Source organism: Nelumbo lutea, chromosome 2, assembly GCF_056320005.1.
Source record: "Nelumbo lutea isolate HS-2025 chromosome 2, American lotus-T2T, whole genome shotgun sequence".
Taxonomy (NCBI): domain Eukaryota; kingdom Viridiplantae; phylum Streptophyta; class Magnoliopsida; order Proteales; family Nelumbonaceae; genus Nelumbo; species Nelumbo lutea.
Window position 1 is genome coordinate 27,465,047 of NC_142685.1, and position 17,207 is coordinate 27,482,253.

Here is a 17,207-nt window from a genome sequence, read left to right on the forward strand (position 1 = left end):
CACCCAAAAAAACAACGGATACTGTGAAACCACCACCTTTGATTACTTCTCATTCTTTCCTTATAGTCTTCAAATGAACCTAAACAAAATCTTACTTTCTTTTCTCTCTAGACTGACCATCTTATACGGCATATCATCTTCTGATCTTGCTGCTTAACTCTTTGATTTCTTCCGTGCTAGATTTAAACTGGCTCCCTATACAAAGTTTCAACCCTTCTTCATCCCCATGCACCTATAAATACCCCCACCATCCCAATACATCTCCTGCATCAGTCAATCACCACCTTATTCTCTCTCTCTCTCTCTCTCTCTCTCTCTAAGCCCATAAAAACAGAACTCATCAGTCATTAATTGTATCATGGGTAAGAAGAGCAATCCATTTCCATCCTTCTTCATCCTGATATTTGTTACAAGTGGTCTGCTGTCTAGAACTGCCAGTTTGTTTCCATCAGACCTCCAATCTCTCTACGTTGACACTAGGCTCGGTTTGGACGCCAAGGCTAAAACCTCGGCCTCCATTGATTATGGTAATATCACCCAAGTTATTCCGGCTGCCGTTCTCTATCCGGCGTCACAGGACGACATTGCAGCACTGATAAGATTCTCTTTTGAGTCTCCAGTTCCTTTCCTTATAGCTGCAAAGGGCATGGGTCATTCAGTCAATGGACAAGCAATGGCTCCTGATGGTGTTGTTGTGAACATGAGATCATTGAACAATGAAGAGAACGGAAGTCGGATTAATGTGTCTAGGAGCACTACATCAATGGCGATTAATTGGTACGTAGATGCTGGTGGGGAGCAGCTTTGGATCGATGTGCTGCGTGCCACCCTTGAATATGGCCTTGCACCAAGGTCATGGACTGACTTCTTGTATCTAACTGTGGGTGGGACTCTATCTAATGCTGGTATAAGCGGCCAAACCTTTCGTCATGGTCCCCAGATCAGCAATGTCTATGAGTTGGACGTTGTTACAGGTAACTCCATAGCCATTTAAGTGTACCTACTTCTCATTTCAGATCTGATTCAAACACAAACATGCAAACCTGGCTACATGACCAATCCAGTACTGAATATATAGATATATAAGATCCATGTGGTATGTGTCCTTGCATAAGTGACATGTTCATTTGTGAATGGGTATAACATAGCCAGGTTCACACACTTGTGTTCACAGCAGATGATCAATATATTGTCAAGTATACGTCACATCTAGGAGATTGCTAGGGTGACGATATAATAGATGAGATGGTCGCTCGGTGTTCCTCCAAAAATCAAAGCAAGTGGGGGCCTCAGTGATATTAAGCCATATATATAAACGTTTTTCACAATTGAAAACAGGCAGCCAAAATAACCAACCAGCTGGTATTCATTAAATTCAAATAGCCTTCACATTGTTGTCCGGTTATGCATCCGGTCTGAGTCTGCAATTAATAAATTAAACCAACACGCACTAAATCTAAATGTGTGGATTGTTATGATACAGGAAAAGGAGAGTTAGTGACCTGCTCCAAACACACAAACTCAGAGCTGTTTTATGCAGTATTGGGAGGTCTTGGCCAGTTTGGCATCATCACTAGAGCAAGAATTGCATTGGAAAAGGCCCCAAGCACGGTATAATTCATTCATCATTAAGATATCAGGGCTTATAGAATTGTGTAGATGATAATTTAGCCTCATTTTATATTAAAGTATACATTTAGATAAGGTTTTAAGTATTGGGTGTATCGTATCATATGTTGAATTTTTTATACATTTATTTAAAGGTTTTTCAGGAAATTAATTATTTATTGATTAAATAATATATATATATATATATAGTGAAAATTTGAAAGAAAACTAAAAGAAATAAAATGCATGGGGTAAAATGTATCCATACACCCTGCGAATACATTTGGGTGTATTGATACTTTAAACCATGCATTCAGAAAAAAGGCCTACTCAATATTGGTCCCAGCTATCTAAGGTATTTGGGAGGGCAGCAGTTTTAACCTTTGGCATGTTTTACACAAAGTAGCCACTTTTATATTCAAACTCATATTCTTATGCTTGTTAGCTCCAGATTTTACCATTAAACCTAATAATTAATGTCTCCCTGTAGGTTTATTGTTGTCATCTATATATGTTGTAAAATTGCTTGCAGGTGAAGTGGATGAGTTTGTACTATGTAGACTTCTTTGCTTTTACAAGAGACCAAGAATTTTTTATCTCAACCTATACAAGTCATGAGAACAAGACATTTGATTACATTGAAGGTACCCTCGTTATGCAACATGACACATCAGATGATCCACGAATAACTTCCCTAGCAAAACAGTATGGCATTGTTTACACCATAGAAGTGGCCAAGTACTACGACGATCTCACTATCAACAAGGATAGGATTGATGAGGTATGTCTTTTCTTCACTGTAATTCTGTAAAGTAAAAAGGTCACGTTTTTGTTTTCATTTGTTCTTGAAATCAAGGTTCTAAATATCGATACACGCTGAGACTCTGTACGGAGTGTACGTATTAGCCTGTATCTTAGGGATGTAAATTTTGTTTAGTTGTATTTAGACTTAAAGTATATACTTGAAATATTATTGGATTGAGGTGGATTCATATTTGATCCAATTATATACAAGTAGCTTAATTAGAATATGTATAGAGTTTAATTAGACCGAATTTAAAATTCGGACTAACCATTTGCATACATACTAATTTGGGAATCTTTAGTGCAGGAACTAAAATTGTTACTTGAAGGATTGAGCTTTATTCCTGGCATGATCACCACAACAGATGTCTCCTATCTAGATTTCTTAAATAGAGTTCGAACTAAAGCATTCAAAGTCCAGTCACAAGAGCAGGGGGATGTTCTTCATCCGTGGCTTAATCTCTTTATACCCAAATCTCGGATCTTTGATTTCAATTCTGGTGTTTTCAAGGGAATCCTCCTGAAACAGAACAAGACCGCTCTAAACCGTTTCTATCCCATGAACCGAAACAAGTAAGCATATATGACCTAACCAATGTCACTATCAGTAACCATTCAACCTAACAGCTTTAAGTTGTTAGGTGAAGTCCCTGAATATATTTTTATTCTCAAATACACCACCTTACACAAAATTCTATCGGATTTGAAGCATGAATAAGCACATGTCCACTCATATCTTGTGCAAAACTTACTTAATTATAATAGGAGCAGCGATCACTTGGTCAAATAGGCTTTGATACCATATGAGAGAACCGTTCAACCTAACAGCTCAAACTGTTAGCTGAGGATTCTGAATATGCTTTTATTCTATAATAAATAGTTACTACCAACTGATAGAGCACAAGGATAGGGGTGCCAATGGACCTGTTTGTTTGGACGGATTGGACGGATCAATAAGACATTGAATTGGACCAGTCCATCCATTATGGATTTATATTGGATTGGGTTGGATTGAACCAATATCAGGTCCATTGATAGATAAAAGATAAGAATACACGTGTCAATGGACCAGGTTCAAGTTAGAACCTATCTAAATTAAAATCAATTTGGACAGATTAGACAGTCTAAACATAGAATTGGACTGGGTGAAAAATGATTCAAAGTATTCATTGGATTGGATTGGACCTATCCATCCATAATGGACTCATATTGGAATGGATTGGATCGGTATGGACCAAATCTGGTCGAATTGACACCCCTACACAAGGGTGTTTAAAAAAGAAGGGTGATTAATTATGTACGCTCAATTAACACCTCAATGTGCATTGCAGGTGGGAAGGCAGGATGTCTTCAGTGATTCCAGATGAAGATATATTCTACCATCTTGCACTACTGCGATCAAGTGGGATACATGATCTGGAGTTTTTTCAGAGACAAAATAGAGAAATACTGGAATTCTGTGACAAGGCTGGCATCGAGATTAAACAATATCTTCCTCACCACGAATCCAAGGCAGAATGGATCAAGCATTTTGGGCCCAAATGGAACACTTTCAAAGCAAGGAAAGCCATGTTCGACCCAAAAGCAATATTGTCACCAGGGCAAAGGATTTTCAATTCCTTGTAAGAAAATTGTCTGTGCCATGAAATTCTAATGTATAGCAGGCATATATTTAAATCCAATAAAATCTCCAAGGACATTTGTTTTCTTGGAGATAATCAGTCAGTCAGGTAGTTGTATCAAAGAGTTGAAAATTTTATTTTTGTTGGTAATAGTAGTTGGTTTGAACCATAATTCCACTATGGTTTATTTCATATCTAATTATAATTTTGTGGGGTGATAGTTTCTAATTTTTACACTAGCATTCTTTGTGCTTAATGGGATTGCTTGGTCAAAGTCTATAGTTTGCTCTCAAAACTACGTGTTTGGACTTTGGACTTTTCTTCCAGTATAAACCGAATAATGTACAAAGTTTTGTGAAGGTTGATAGAAAAGAATAGAGAAACAGAAAGTTGCGGGTAAGTATATTTGAGTTTTATGAAAGTTCTTGTGAGCCTTCTCTCAGCTTTCTTGCTCTTATTTTCTATCGAAGTTTTGTGAAGGTTCTTGTAAACTTTCTCTCAATCTTTAAGGCTTGAAAGACAATCACCAAAGTCAGCAATTACTGCAACTAATGGCATATAAGACTTTCACATGGGTAGACCAAAGGATGGTCTTCGGCCTTCCTATCGACCATCAATCAAGTTCCTTCTTTCTATTATCTAGAGTTTCAATCTATCGAAAATCTTTTTTTTTTTCCTATATTTTGGGTTTGGTAATTTGTCAATCATCATGTTGCATCATTTATTAATATTTAAAATCACTAAAATCATGCAACTCTTTCTTACTATTCAAGAGTTTCAGTGAATCTGAAATGATACACACCAATACATTGCGATATTTTAAACCTTATTAAGGTCTTAACTATTTTATAGATGATATAAATTAGGTCTTACCGAATCTGAAACATGTTTAAATAATGGGTAAAATATAAAAACCTCCCTTGAAGTTGACAATCATAAAAATTCCCCTATGGTTTCATTTTCAGAAAAACCTCCTTTGTGGTATACCTCTTTTATTTTTTTATTGTCATGGATAGAAAATGTTGGCCTAATGCATTAGTTTTTTTAAATACCCATTTTACCCTTACACCTATCAATTTATATGAAAATTTATTAAAATACCACCAAAGAGTTTTCGCTTTTAATCTAAAAAATCCCCAAGTTAGATAGAAAAGAACAAAGTAATTTTACTTTATAGAAACATTAGGCCTAGTGAAGTTTAGAAGGGCAAATCTGACATTTTAAATTATATTGAAAGATTCCCTTAGGGTAACTTCGTAACTTTGAAGTCTTCATTATTGGAACAAAAGTTTTTGGTAAACTATAGGGGAGGTTTCTATGAAAGTGAAACCTCAAGGGAGGTCTTTATGATGGTTAGAAACTTCAGGGGAGGTTTCTATATTTTACACTTGGCATAAACCATGGATCCTATTTCCAACACAAGAAATTGAGATAGAGGAGTTACTTCCTCCTAATGCTGTAAAGAGTTCAGATTTCCTCCTCATAGAATGACCCTTACACCTACTTCATAGCAAGTTTCAGCTAAGCTTGGATCTCTTGCAAGTAAAAACTCTGCACACAAGACCCAACCGCACAATAGGAATATTTCCCATACATGTTTGTTAAATTCATGGGGAGATATTCCCAATTTATGTATGAATTCACATGATTTAACAGTGTGTGTACAAAGTTTTTTGCTTGCAGGGAATCTCATCCCATTGTAGCCGCACATAGGAAAAACTGCCCATACTAGTATGCTTCCATTTGAGCACAGATCGATTGCAAGCAAAAATTCTACTAACATAACATCTCGCAACACATTGGAAATATCTCTCATACATGTATGTTAAATTCGTGAGATGTTCCCAATGTATCGCTGGATTCCCATGCTTTCAAAGTGTGTAGAGATTTTGATTGCAATGAGTCCTAGTTGTTTTTCTTCATGGGGAGATCTACTCTCAATACATAGGTGCAACCTACTGTCAGGTGTGTAAGGAGGAAATCCAAATTCACCGTAAATGGGTGGAATTGAATCAAATATAAGGTGGAACTGTACTATGGGGCCAGTGACAAAAGACCCCCTATAATATGGGATTAGTGACAATTACCTCCCTAAACTTTCATTTATGACAAAGACCCCCTAAACTTTCACTTTTTGACAAATACCCCCTTAGCCATTAAGTCGGATGACACAATGCATTAAGTTACCAAAATACTCACCTAAACTATACTTATTTTCTTTTCATCACCCTTTTCTCTTAAACCCTAATTAACCAAACAATACATCCATTTTCTCCAAACAAAACAACTAAAATAACAAGAATCATTTCACTGATACAGAAAAACAAGTTTCTTTAAATTCTTGTTTAATTGCAAAGACATGAATGTCTCTCTTCATCTTAAAATATAAAAACTATTCACTCCTTTCTCTAATAAATAAATTAAAAAAAAAACAAATGAAACTTTAAATTTATATCTATAAAAGAAACCTCTACCATTCATTTGAATTTTGGATCCAACCAGAAATTTGTAAGGATCTATTAGGGCAATTGATCTTTACCAAAAAAAAAATATTAGACCAACAGAGAGGACTTCAATATTATATTTAGAAAACTAATCAAATCAAAAATCACTCAAATAAATAAGAAAAAAGTAGTCAATGGATTTAAACGTTTTAAATAACTAAATAAGAACATTTTTTAAGTTAACTGACAAAACTTTAACAAAGGGGGTATTTCTCACAAAGTAAAGTTAAAGAGGGTCTTTGTCACGAATGAAAGTCTAGGGAGTAATTGTTATGACACATAGTAGAGGAGGTCTTTGTCACAAATGAAAGTATGTGGGGGGTTAATTGTCACTAGCCCCATAGTACAAGGGGGTCTTTGTAACTTACCCTTATTTATATTTGATTCGAATCAAATCTATACTACTATAAAAAGTACAAATAGAAACTAAAATTTCTAGAATTTTTTTTGACTAAAATACCCCATTTTTTGAAATATGGCCCCTCTACTGTGAGGGTAAAAAATGTAATTTGTATACTATTATTCAGTGCATTCAATTCCTTCTTTTTAAATCTCACATTTAGACTATGTTTCGTTTAGAGGAAAAAGTAGGGAAAAAGGAAAACCTTTAGAAACCTTGTATTGGTTTTCCTATCTTAACTTTCCTTTCCCTACTTGATGCAGCGCGATCCGGTCACTCCTAGCTGGCACTCACGTGGCTCCTGAGAGGTACCGGAGACGAGAAGAAAGAAGAAGAACTCCCGAGGGGTTTGCCCGGTGGGAACACTTCGATGATTAAGTCAGTATTCTATGCAAGAAGTAAAGGGAAAACGAAGGCTAAGAGTGCAGATTGCGCAGGTGGTTCGAAGATACCTTGTTCCTTGAAAATCAGCTTCGTATAACAGAATTTCGTAGCTTTAGGCCCTCTGGCTTCTGACAGGGCAAGTATAACCGCCACTATCAGTCTGCCACAGCCGTTACAAGCAAGGCTGAGGTGGCACGCGCGGGGTCGTCGTTGCAGGGTACGTGCCTGTCAAGTGTAAGGCACCTTCTAAAGGTGGCAGGCGCAACGCTGTCTGACGAGGGGCATGGCTACTGTCCCCACATTTGTCGGGTACAGTGGTCGGGCAGGAGATCTTTCGGCAGTGCATCGAACTACCCTTGCATGAGTTACCCTATGTCGAGCTATCCCATTGGCAGTGAGCTGCTTGTGGCAAGCTATGTCGAGCTATCTGGCCCGAAGTGTTTTCACTCCGGGGTGTCTAGAAATGGGTCGGTGAGCTCTAGTCGGGGAGTGGTCCAAAGTCCAGCGAGAGGAGCTCTCGTATAGAGAGAGGTTAGGGTACCCCGACCTCAGGGTATCCCGAAGTGCCTTAACCCCAGGGAGGAGACGCATGCAAGACGGCTTCTAGCTAGTAGTTTATCCGTCTAGTTGCCAAGCTCAACTCGATGGGACCCTCCCCCGAGTTGTGGTCATGTTAGTTGTGCTGTCACGCTGAGTCACTATTTGAGCAAGGTCACGCCCACGTGTACCTGTGCTACGAAGTCGGGCCAAATCACCCTCCATCAATTGCCCCCCACTCCCTGAGCTGGCGGCGATGACCCAACACGAGGAGGTCATGATGCGCCGGGTGGATTTGACATCGGTATTCATGCCGCTTTGTCGCGCGCTCCATCTAGTTGGACCAGTCTAGTGCCCAGTTTGATCAAAAAAGACTCGAGTCGCGTCCAAATTATGCACGGATCTCACACGATTTGGACTTCGCGAATGCCAAAAATGCGCTAAACCGTTTTTGCCTCGAGGAACCCGCAGCTGTAGCTATAAATAGGGGGACCCTTGCCAATTTTCTTCACCACAAAGCTCTCGTCGTCAGCATTTGATCTCACGTCAGAGGTCTCTTAGCTCGGGTCTTCCAGTTCGTCTTGTTCTCCTAGTCTAGTTACGTTCCTTTAGTGAGTCCTCCTGGGCTTCCTTTCCCCTTTTAATTTATTTCTTCCCTTCAGTTCACTATGTCATCTAGTGTAGGTAGCCTTATCGATGAGCCCGAGGTGGGTACCTCGGCTCGGAGTGGCTCTTCTGCTGCTCAGCCATCCGAAGTACGGGTGGCTTCGGGTCATCTGGCGTCCACCTCCCACCGAGGTCGAGAGCCAGATCAGTTCAGCCCTTCTATAATGACTTCGGAGAGGCTTCAGGACCTCATACAGAGGTTCAACCTTCCTAGGGAATACTCATATAGCCTTCCCACCGGCAACTTTCCATGGGAGCACAGTCCTGACAAGATTGTGATCTTTAGGGAGCAACTGATAGCCGGGATTCGACTTCCTCTTCACCCTTTGATCGTTGAGGTGTTGGTACACTTTAACATCACCCTGGACCAACTCTACCCAAACTCTATATGGAATGTGGTGGGGTCCGTTTCTCTTTGCTTTGACCATTCTCTCTCCATAGATTTAGATATTCTTAGCACAATTTTGGCCATAAAGAAGAGTGCTTCGGGCGCTCTCCCCGGGCACAGGCGGTCCTACTACCTATCCCCCGCCCGGGTTTCAAACTCATGCACAACCTCCCGAGTAAAGTTCCAGCTTGGAAGCGGGACTACTTTGTAGTTCAGAGCAACACAGGGTGGCCCTTCCCCATTGATTGGAGGAGGGTTGTTCAAGACCCCGGTGTCATCCTAGACGGGAAGACCAAGAAGGCGCTCCAGTCACTGGCTCAGCTCGGGTTGAATCATAAAGGCTTCACATCCGAGGAGAAGCTCATCCAGGCCATCTTGAGCCCAGGTAGGTTTTCCTTCATTTCGGCTTTCTATTCATATGTTTACTTCGAGTTGCTGATGTCGTGTTTTGCTGCAGGTCCCATGGAGGCGGAGAGAATAGATAACTAGAAGCTCTTCTGCCAGATGAAGAGAAAGAAACGTGTAGCCAAGAAGGCACGCGTTGAGTCCCCGCGAGCTTCAACCAAGCCCCAACCTCCACAAACTTCAGCCACGGGGCCCGAGGTGGTAGCAGAGCCTATCATCGACTTGGAAGAAGGGGTTGTGCCTCAGGGGCCCGAGGTGATAGCAGAGCCTACCGTTAGGCCCACCGAACCTGCTGCCAAACCCGTCGGACTTGCTAGTGAAAGCGTTGCCGAGGCTAGTGCTGCAGGTGCTGCTGCCAGGGCTCATCCTGCCAAAGCTGCCACCGAGGCCTCTGAGAGTTCCACTCGTGATGTGGAGATGATGGCATCTAGCTCGGAGGGTCAGGGGATCCAAACTGGCTACATACCCGGGGGAGGTCAGCGAGTGGGCTGAACTCACTCCTGGTCAGCTCGGTGCCTGAGCTACCACTCATACTATGGTGGTGAGTCTCTCTTCTCTTTTCTTCTTTTTTTTTTTCAGTTTCCCTCTTGATCAGTTTCCCTTTTGCAGGTGAACTCCGCCATTCGCGCCTTGACCCTTCAATCAGACTAGCACCTGAGGTGGACTCTGGAGGCTGAGAAGTCATCCCGCGCAGCCCATATTGAGTTGAGGGCAGCTTGCTATCAGGCCCACCACCTGGAGAGTGATGCCTCAGCTCAGAAGAGCTTCATCGAGGTGTTAATAGCAGAGAAGTGGGAGCTGGCCCGAGGCAAAGATAAGCTGAGGGCCGAGGTAATTGGGCTCAAGGTCGATCAGGAGGCCTTAGGGCTCGAGGTGAACAGCCTCAAGGCTGAGCGGGATGCCCTAAAGCTCGAGGTGCAAGGCCTCAAGGAGGAAAAGGGGAAGCCGGAGCACGAAGTGGGGTACCTCCAGGAAGATATAAGAGAGAATATTGTGATCTTCGAGGGTGCTCTCAAGGAGGCCAAGACTCAAGCCGTCATCGACTACGTCAATTCTTCAAGGTTTGACGACGTGATGACGGAGGCCTACAGTAAGGGCTTCAAGCTCAGTCGGTGGCTAATCAGGCACCTCTACCCCGATCTGGATACGAGCGCCACCACTACTTCGTGGATCACTAACGACATCGTGCGTCAGTCAAAAGATGACCCCGATTCCAAAGATGAGGGCGTCGAAGATGAAGTAGAGGATGCTGGTCCAGTTACTGCCCCCGAGGAGGTCTGCTCCTGAAGTAGTTTGCTCTTTGTATTTGTAAACTGAATCTTCTCCCCTTTTCTTTCTTGTAGTTAAGACATTCTCAATGGAATTTATGTACTGAACCTCCTGTAATGAAGAGATTTTTTCTTTCTTTTTGCCAAAAGTTTGTGCAATTTATTTTGTGGAGTGGTCATTCACCCCAAGCTGTTACCCTATCGAATTGAACTTCCAAAGTAGGTGTTCCTTAACGACCGTCGTGGCCCCAAAATGTTTAGTAGGGGTAGCTTTGTGTATGCCGGGGTGAGGGACATAGTAGGGGTAGCTTTGTGTATGTGGGCTATTTGTTGTAAGGTTTGTACCTGTGCTGCAAGTGCTTAGTTCATGTTGACGGGGCAACTTAGTTTTTTACGCTGTCGGGGCTTCTTCATTAGCTCGGTGTTTCAGCCCTTACGCTGGAGGAGTGGCTCGTGGCCCGCTCTAAGGGTCTGCCCATGCCATAGAGGCGACCTGGTCCTATGGTGTCAAGGTCATATTAGATCAATATTCCGACCCTTAGGCTTTTGGGAGTGGCTCGTGGCCTACTCACTTCTTATAGATAGTATTTTCTTAGGTTGACAATATTCCATGCCCGAGGTACTTGTTTCCCTTCGAGGGTCTCGAGCTCGTATGTTCCTTCCCTGAGCACTCGTTTCACTCGGTAAGGGCATTCCTAGTTGGAACCGAGCTTGCCAGCCTGGGCTCAGGTACCATAACTTTACGAAGGACCAGGTCGCCAACGCGGAGATTCCACTTCTTGACCCTGGCGTTATAGTATCGAGCTACTCTCTGCTAGTAGGCTTCTGTCCTGATGTATTCGAGGTCCCTTACTTCGTCAAGTAGATCGAGGTTGGTACGTAGCTCATCATCGTTTGTCTGATCACTGTATGCTTCTAATCGTAGCGTAGGTATTTTGATCTCTGTGAGAATCACTACTTCGGTGCCATAGGTGAGATTGAAGGGTGTTTCTCCCATGGCGGTCTTCTCTGTGGTTCGGTAGGCCCATAGAACACTGGGTAGTTCATCTGCCCATAATCATTTAGCTCGGTCTAGTCATACTTTTAGTCCACGGAGGATGGCTCTGTTCGTGACTTTTGCCTGACCATTTGCTTGAGGGTGTGCGACTAAAGTAAAATTCTGTCAGATTCCCATGTCCTGGCACCAGTCTTGGAATTTGATATTCTCAAACTGCTCGCCGTTGTCAGAAATCAATACTCGAGATAATCCGAAGCGGCACACGATGTTCTTCCAAAAGAAGTTTTGGACATTTCGGGATGTGATCGTTACAAGGGGTTCAGCTTCTAACCATTTGGTGAAAGAGTTCACTGCTACTACTAAAAACTTCCTCCCACCTGTTGCTGGCGGGAATGGTTTGAGTAGATTGATGCCTCACTGTGTAAAGGGCCATGGGTTGGTGAGATACTTGAGGTCGGCAGCGAGTTGGTGGTGAATATTGGCATGTCTCTGGCATTTGTCACATTTTCTAACGAGTTTAATAGCATCTGCCTTCATTGCTGGCCATTAATACCCCTGTTGAAGTGCTTTCTAGGCAAGGCCCTGCCCCCCAAGTGCCCGCCGCACAACCCCTCATGAGTGTCGTGGAGTACGAGCTCGGCTTCGGTAGGCCGCAAGCAACACAGATAGAGAGCGTGTAAGATCTCCTATACAGCCGTTCGTCTATCATGACGTATTTGGTTGTCTGGCGCTGCACCTTTATAGCTACATTGCGATCTGCAGGGAGGGTCCCGTGTAGCAAGAAGCTCGCGAGTGGGTCAATCCAGCTCGACTCTGCTTGAACGACGGGAGCGACCTCCTTTGCCCCCCCCCCCCCCCCGAGAATGCTAGGCCGAGGCAAGTCCTCTATGTACACGGTTCTCATGGGGATGTCGCTGGCGCTGGCTAGTCTGGACAGGGCGTCGGCCTCAGCATTCTATGACCTTAGGATTTGTCTGATGAAGTGTGATTGAAAGTTGAGTAGTGCCTCTCTGACTTTGGTCAAGTAGGCAGTCATGGTTGGCTCGCGAGCTTCGTACTCGCCCATGACCTAGTTAACCACGAGCTGGGAGTCGATGCAGACAACGATGTGCTTGGACTTGACTACCCTATTGGTTCGAGGAACCATCTACATGAAGGATCCAGGGCTCTTCATCCCAACTCATGTTTGGCCGAACTAGGAGAGATGCCACACTGGCTGCTACCTTACGGTGCTTAGACTCGATCGGCCTGGGAGCTTTGGGCTCACCCGAGTTGGGGGCCTCGTGCTCAACCGGCCTAGGGACTTCGGAGCTGAATGTGAACTCGGTGATGAAATCCGCTAAGGCTTGGTCCTTAATGGCAGTTCACGGATTGTACTGGAGGTCGTACTCGTTGAGCTCAATGACCCACTTCATCAACCGACTAGAGAGCTCGGGCTTAAGTAAGACTTGCCTCAGAGGTTTGTCGATGAGAACGATCGACACACTAGCAAGGTATTTCTTGAGCTCGTCAAACGCGAGTTGACAGTCTTGGGTCCATTCGAACCTTTTGCTCTTGATTGCCTTAAAGAACGGAAGATAGCGGTCAGTCAATTTGGACATGAAGCGGCTTAGGGCGGCTACGCAGCCATTCAACCTCTGAACCTCCTTCAACTTCTGGGGTGGTCTCATATCTAAAATGGCCTTGACTTTGTCCGGGTTGGCCTCAATGCCACGTCAGTTGAAGATTTATCCTAGGAACTTGCTCGAGGTCACACCGAAGACACACTTGTTTGGGTTCAGTCTCATATTAAACTTACGCAGAATTTTAAAAACAGAATGCAAATCTTGTATTCTCATGTGAGAATTCGGTTTTGACGACCATGTCATCTACATAGCACTCTAGTTTTCTGCCGATTAATGGCGCAAACAATTTATTTACAAGCCTTTGAAAGGTTGCCCCTGCGTTTTTCAACCCGAAGGGCATAACCTTGTAACAGTACATACCGAACTCCATGATGAAGGCAGTCTTTTCTTCGTCTACTAGGTCCATCTTGATTTGGTTATAGCCTGAATAGGCATCCAAGAAACTTAGCAACTCGTGCCCTAAGGTCGCGTCCACCTAGCGGTCATTTCTGAGGAGCGGGAAGCAGTCTTTTGGGCAAGCCCGGTTCAGGTTGGTGTAGTCGGCACACATGCGCCACTTTCCATTGGCCTTCTTTACCGAGATGGGGTTGGCTACCCAGCTCGGGTATTGGACTTCTCTTATGAAGTCAGCTGCGAGGAGCTTCTCGACCTCCTCGTCGATCGCTTTCCACCGCTCCGGGGCTAGGTTGCGTTTCTTCTGTCTAACAGGCCTAACTACAGGACCAGTATTCAGCTTGTGAGTTATAAGGTCGGGTCTATATCGGGCATCTCTACCGCAGACCATGCAAAAATATCCAAATTTTGAAGTAAGAAACTTACCAGTTCGGATCTTAGAGGTTCCTGGACGAAAGCACCGATCTGAAGCGTCCGAGTTGGGTCTGCCGCTGAGGTCAAGACTGTGACGGTTTCTTCTATGGGCGCAGCTCATTCTTCACCTTGCTCCGTAGGCCGCTCCAGTTCGAGGTCATCGGCTTCCTTGGTCTTTCCCTTCAGGGCGGTGACATAGCACTTGCGGGACTCGAGCTAGTCGCCCCGCGCTACCCCCACACCGAAGTATGTAGGGAACTTCATAGCCAGATGGTAGGTGGAGACCACCGCCCGCAGGATATGGGTGATCGGCCGACCTATTATGGCATTGTACGGGAGGGGGTCGCGACCACCAAGATGTCGTGGTTGAGTCTGACTACGTAGGGACATGTGCCGACTTCCATAAGTACTGTTATCTTCCCAAGGGGCCGGACTTCTTCTCCATTGAAGCCTACCTAAGGAGTGTCCACAAGCCTCAAGTTACTTTTCTACAACTGCAGCTGGTCGAACGCAGCTTTGAAGAGGATATTTGCCGAGCTGCCCGAGTCAACAAGTACGCACCTGACCTCGAAGTTATTGATCCTCAACTTTATCACAAGTGCGTCATTGTGGGGGTAATGGACCCCTCACGCATCATCTTCCGTGAAGAAAATTGGCTCTTTTGTCCTTGGCCGCTTCGGAGGATTCTGTTCTTCCCAGACGGCTTCGCGAAATGACGTCCGAGCTACTGCTGAAGTGCAGCCCGTGATGATCAATCCTCCCACTATGATGTGGATGGTGCCCCGGACCGGCCTCTCTTCCGAAGGCTGCCTCTGCGAATTTTCGGTCAGCCTGCTGCTAGACTCGGGAGTGTCGTTGGGATTTCCCCTCAAACAGGGTGGCCACTTCACATACGGAGCGTCGTTGATCGCCATCAAGATTTCAGCCCACTTCATGTTCAGTGGGGTGTAATCAGTTCAGTCTGTTGTAGGAGCTCGGAACGACTGACCTGGTTTTACCCCCCGAGCTGCGTCCTTTTTCTTTTGGTTGTTCCCTTGGCTAGAAGGCTCTCCTTCCCTCTTCCTCTTTTTGGGCGCACTCTCGCCCTTCTGGTTGATCTCCTCTTTGGAGGATATGAACTTGTCTGCAAGCTTATGAAATTCAGTTATGGCCACTGGTTGGTTGACGACCATGTGCCATTTGAACTCTTTGTGCGTCACGCCTTTCTTAGCTGCTGCAAGGCGCACGGTGGGGTCCAAGCACGGTATCTGCATGCAAGCATCATTGAACCGCTTGACATAGACCCGGGTGGATTCTCCTTCTCTCTGTACTATGTTGAGGAGGCTCTCTTCAGTTCGCAGGCATCGCTTACTGGTAACAAAGTGGGACGTGAAAGCCTGCGCGAACTGTGCCCAACTTCTTATTGATCCGGGCGTCAGGTTCTGGTACCATGTGTGAGCTACTCCTCTAAAAGTGGTGGAGAAGGCCACGCACATGCACGACTCACTTGCTCTTGCTAGGTGCATCTGCAACTAGAAGGCATCTATGTGATCATTTGGGTCGAACAACCCATCGTACTTATCAAGAGGGTGGAGCTTGAAATCTTTGGGCATTGGGATTGTCAGGAGCTCGGGAGATAGGGGGATTGAACTAAAAGGATGGGTGCCTTGACCTCGCCCGAGCTTACCTCTTCTTTGCCTCCGAGCTCGGGTAGGTCGTGGGTGGCAGACCGGTGAGCTCGGCGGTGATGTCTCTACTTCCTGGCGGGCTCAGCATTCGTGCTGCTTACTTATGTACTATCAGGAATGGTGTGTGCCGAAAGTAGCTCGGGCCGCTGGTGATGGCTTCAGACAGAGGGCTCCTGCTTGGAACCTGTGGCTAGGATTTTGAATCGGTTTTCTAGGAGCGGAGTACCAGGCCTTGAGGGCTGAGGCGACATGGGTCTGGCGAGCTGAGGTCCTCCTGACCTGACTGCCCGTGGTGAGGTCGAGGCGGCTGGTATTTCTTGTCTGCCGTGGGTGGAGGCATGGCTCCTTGGAGGGTTCTAGGGGGCCTCTCCTTGGTGAGATGGGTGCTCCTCCTGTCGGCGAGACCTAGCTCACTGTGAGACTGGGTGTCAAGGGGGAAGTTGTGATTGCTGAAGCTGAGGTTGAGGTAATAGGGGAAACTACTACTGATACTGATACTGGGAGACCTGGTGCAGCACATGTTGTTGATAGAGCTGAAGTTGCTGGAACTGTTGCATTTGGGCATGCATGGCCCGCATGCACTGCATCAAGTCCTCTAGTTGGTTCGGGCTAGCCGCTAGGGGCACGACCGAAGGTTCGGTGAACGTCGCTCCGACTGTAGCAGGGAGTGGCACGACGACAGATGCCACTGCAAGAGGCACATTCAAGCTGGGGATTCCGTCCACCAAGAGGGGGACGGTGAACTGTCCGATGCAGACAGTAGGAAGCTGGGATTGTTCCCTAGAGTTATCCATTTCTGTGCTTCGTCTGACGTTGCTAGAGGAAGCCATGAGTGTTGGGTTTTTGGAGAGTAAAGAGACGTGAAAGTTTGGAGAAAAGCTTTTCAAAGCGTTTCCCATAGACACCGCCAAATGATGTAGCGCGATCCGGTCACTCCTAGCAGGCACTCACGTGGCTCCTGAGAGGTACCCTGAGACGAGAAGAAAGAAGAAGAACTCCTGGGGTGTTTGCCCGGCAGGAACATTCCGATGATTAAGTCAGTATTCTGTGCGAGAAGCAAAGGAAAAACAAAGGCTAAGAGTGCAGATTGCGCAGGTGGTTCGAAGATACCTTGTTCCTCGAAAATCAGCTTCTTATAACAGAATTATGTTGCTTCAGGCCCTCTGGCTTCTGATAGGGCATGTATAACCACCACTGTCAGTCTGCCACATCTGTTACAAGCAAGGCTAAGGTGGCACGCGCGGGGCCGTCGTTGCAGGGTACATGCCTGTTAAGTGTAAGGCACCTTCTAAAGGTGGCAGGCGCGACGTTGTCAGACGAGGGGCATGGTTGTTGTCCCCAGATTTGTCCAGTACGGTGGTCGGGCAGGAGATCTTTCGGGGGTGCGCCGAACTACCCTTTCATGAGTTACCCTGTGTCGGGCTATCCCATAGGCGGCGAGCTGCCTATGGAAAGCTATGCCGAGCTACCTGGCCCAAAGTGTTTTCACTCCGGGGTGTCTAGAGATGGGTTGGTGAGCTCTCGC

The 17,207-nt window shown here is 45.1% G+C and overlaps 1 protein-coding gene across 1 annotated transcript; it reads left to right on the forward strand.

The window, feature by feature from the left end:
- Positions 1 to 342: 342 nt before the first annotated feature.
- LOC148869421 (cytokinin dehydrogenase 3-like) lies at positions 343 to 4,225 on the forward strand. Its single transcript, XM_088973105.1, has 5 exons — positions 343 to 974; positions 1,484 to 1,611; positions 2,141 to 2,389; positions 2,720 to 2,985; positions 3,744 to 4,225. The coding sequence occupies exons 1-5, from the start codon at positions 359 to 361 to the stop codon at positions 4,036 to 4,038; spliced, it is 1,554 nt and encodes a 517-aa protein (XP_088829231.1). The 5' UTR covers positions 343 to 358; the 3' UTR covers positions 4,039 to 4,225.
- Positions 4,226 to 17,207: the final 12,982 nt, after the last annotated feature.

What these genes read in the sequence shown, in the direction of transcription:
- LOC148869421 (XM_088973105.1), top strand. Translation starts at nt 359, where the DNA reads ATGGGTAAGAAGAGCAATCCATTTCCATCCTTCTTCATCCTGATATTT. An exon ending in TGAGTTGGACGTTGTTACAG is followed by an intron (nt 975 to 1,483) that starts GTAACTCCATAG and finishes GTTATGATACAG; the next exon opens with GAAAAGGAGAGTTAGTGACC. An exon ending in ACAAGGATAGGATTGATGAG is followed by an intron (nt 2,390 to 2,719) that starts GTATGTCTTTTC and finishes TCTTTAGTGCAG; the next exon opens with GAACTAAAATTGTTACTTGA.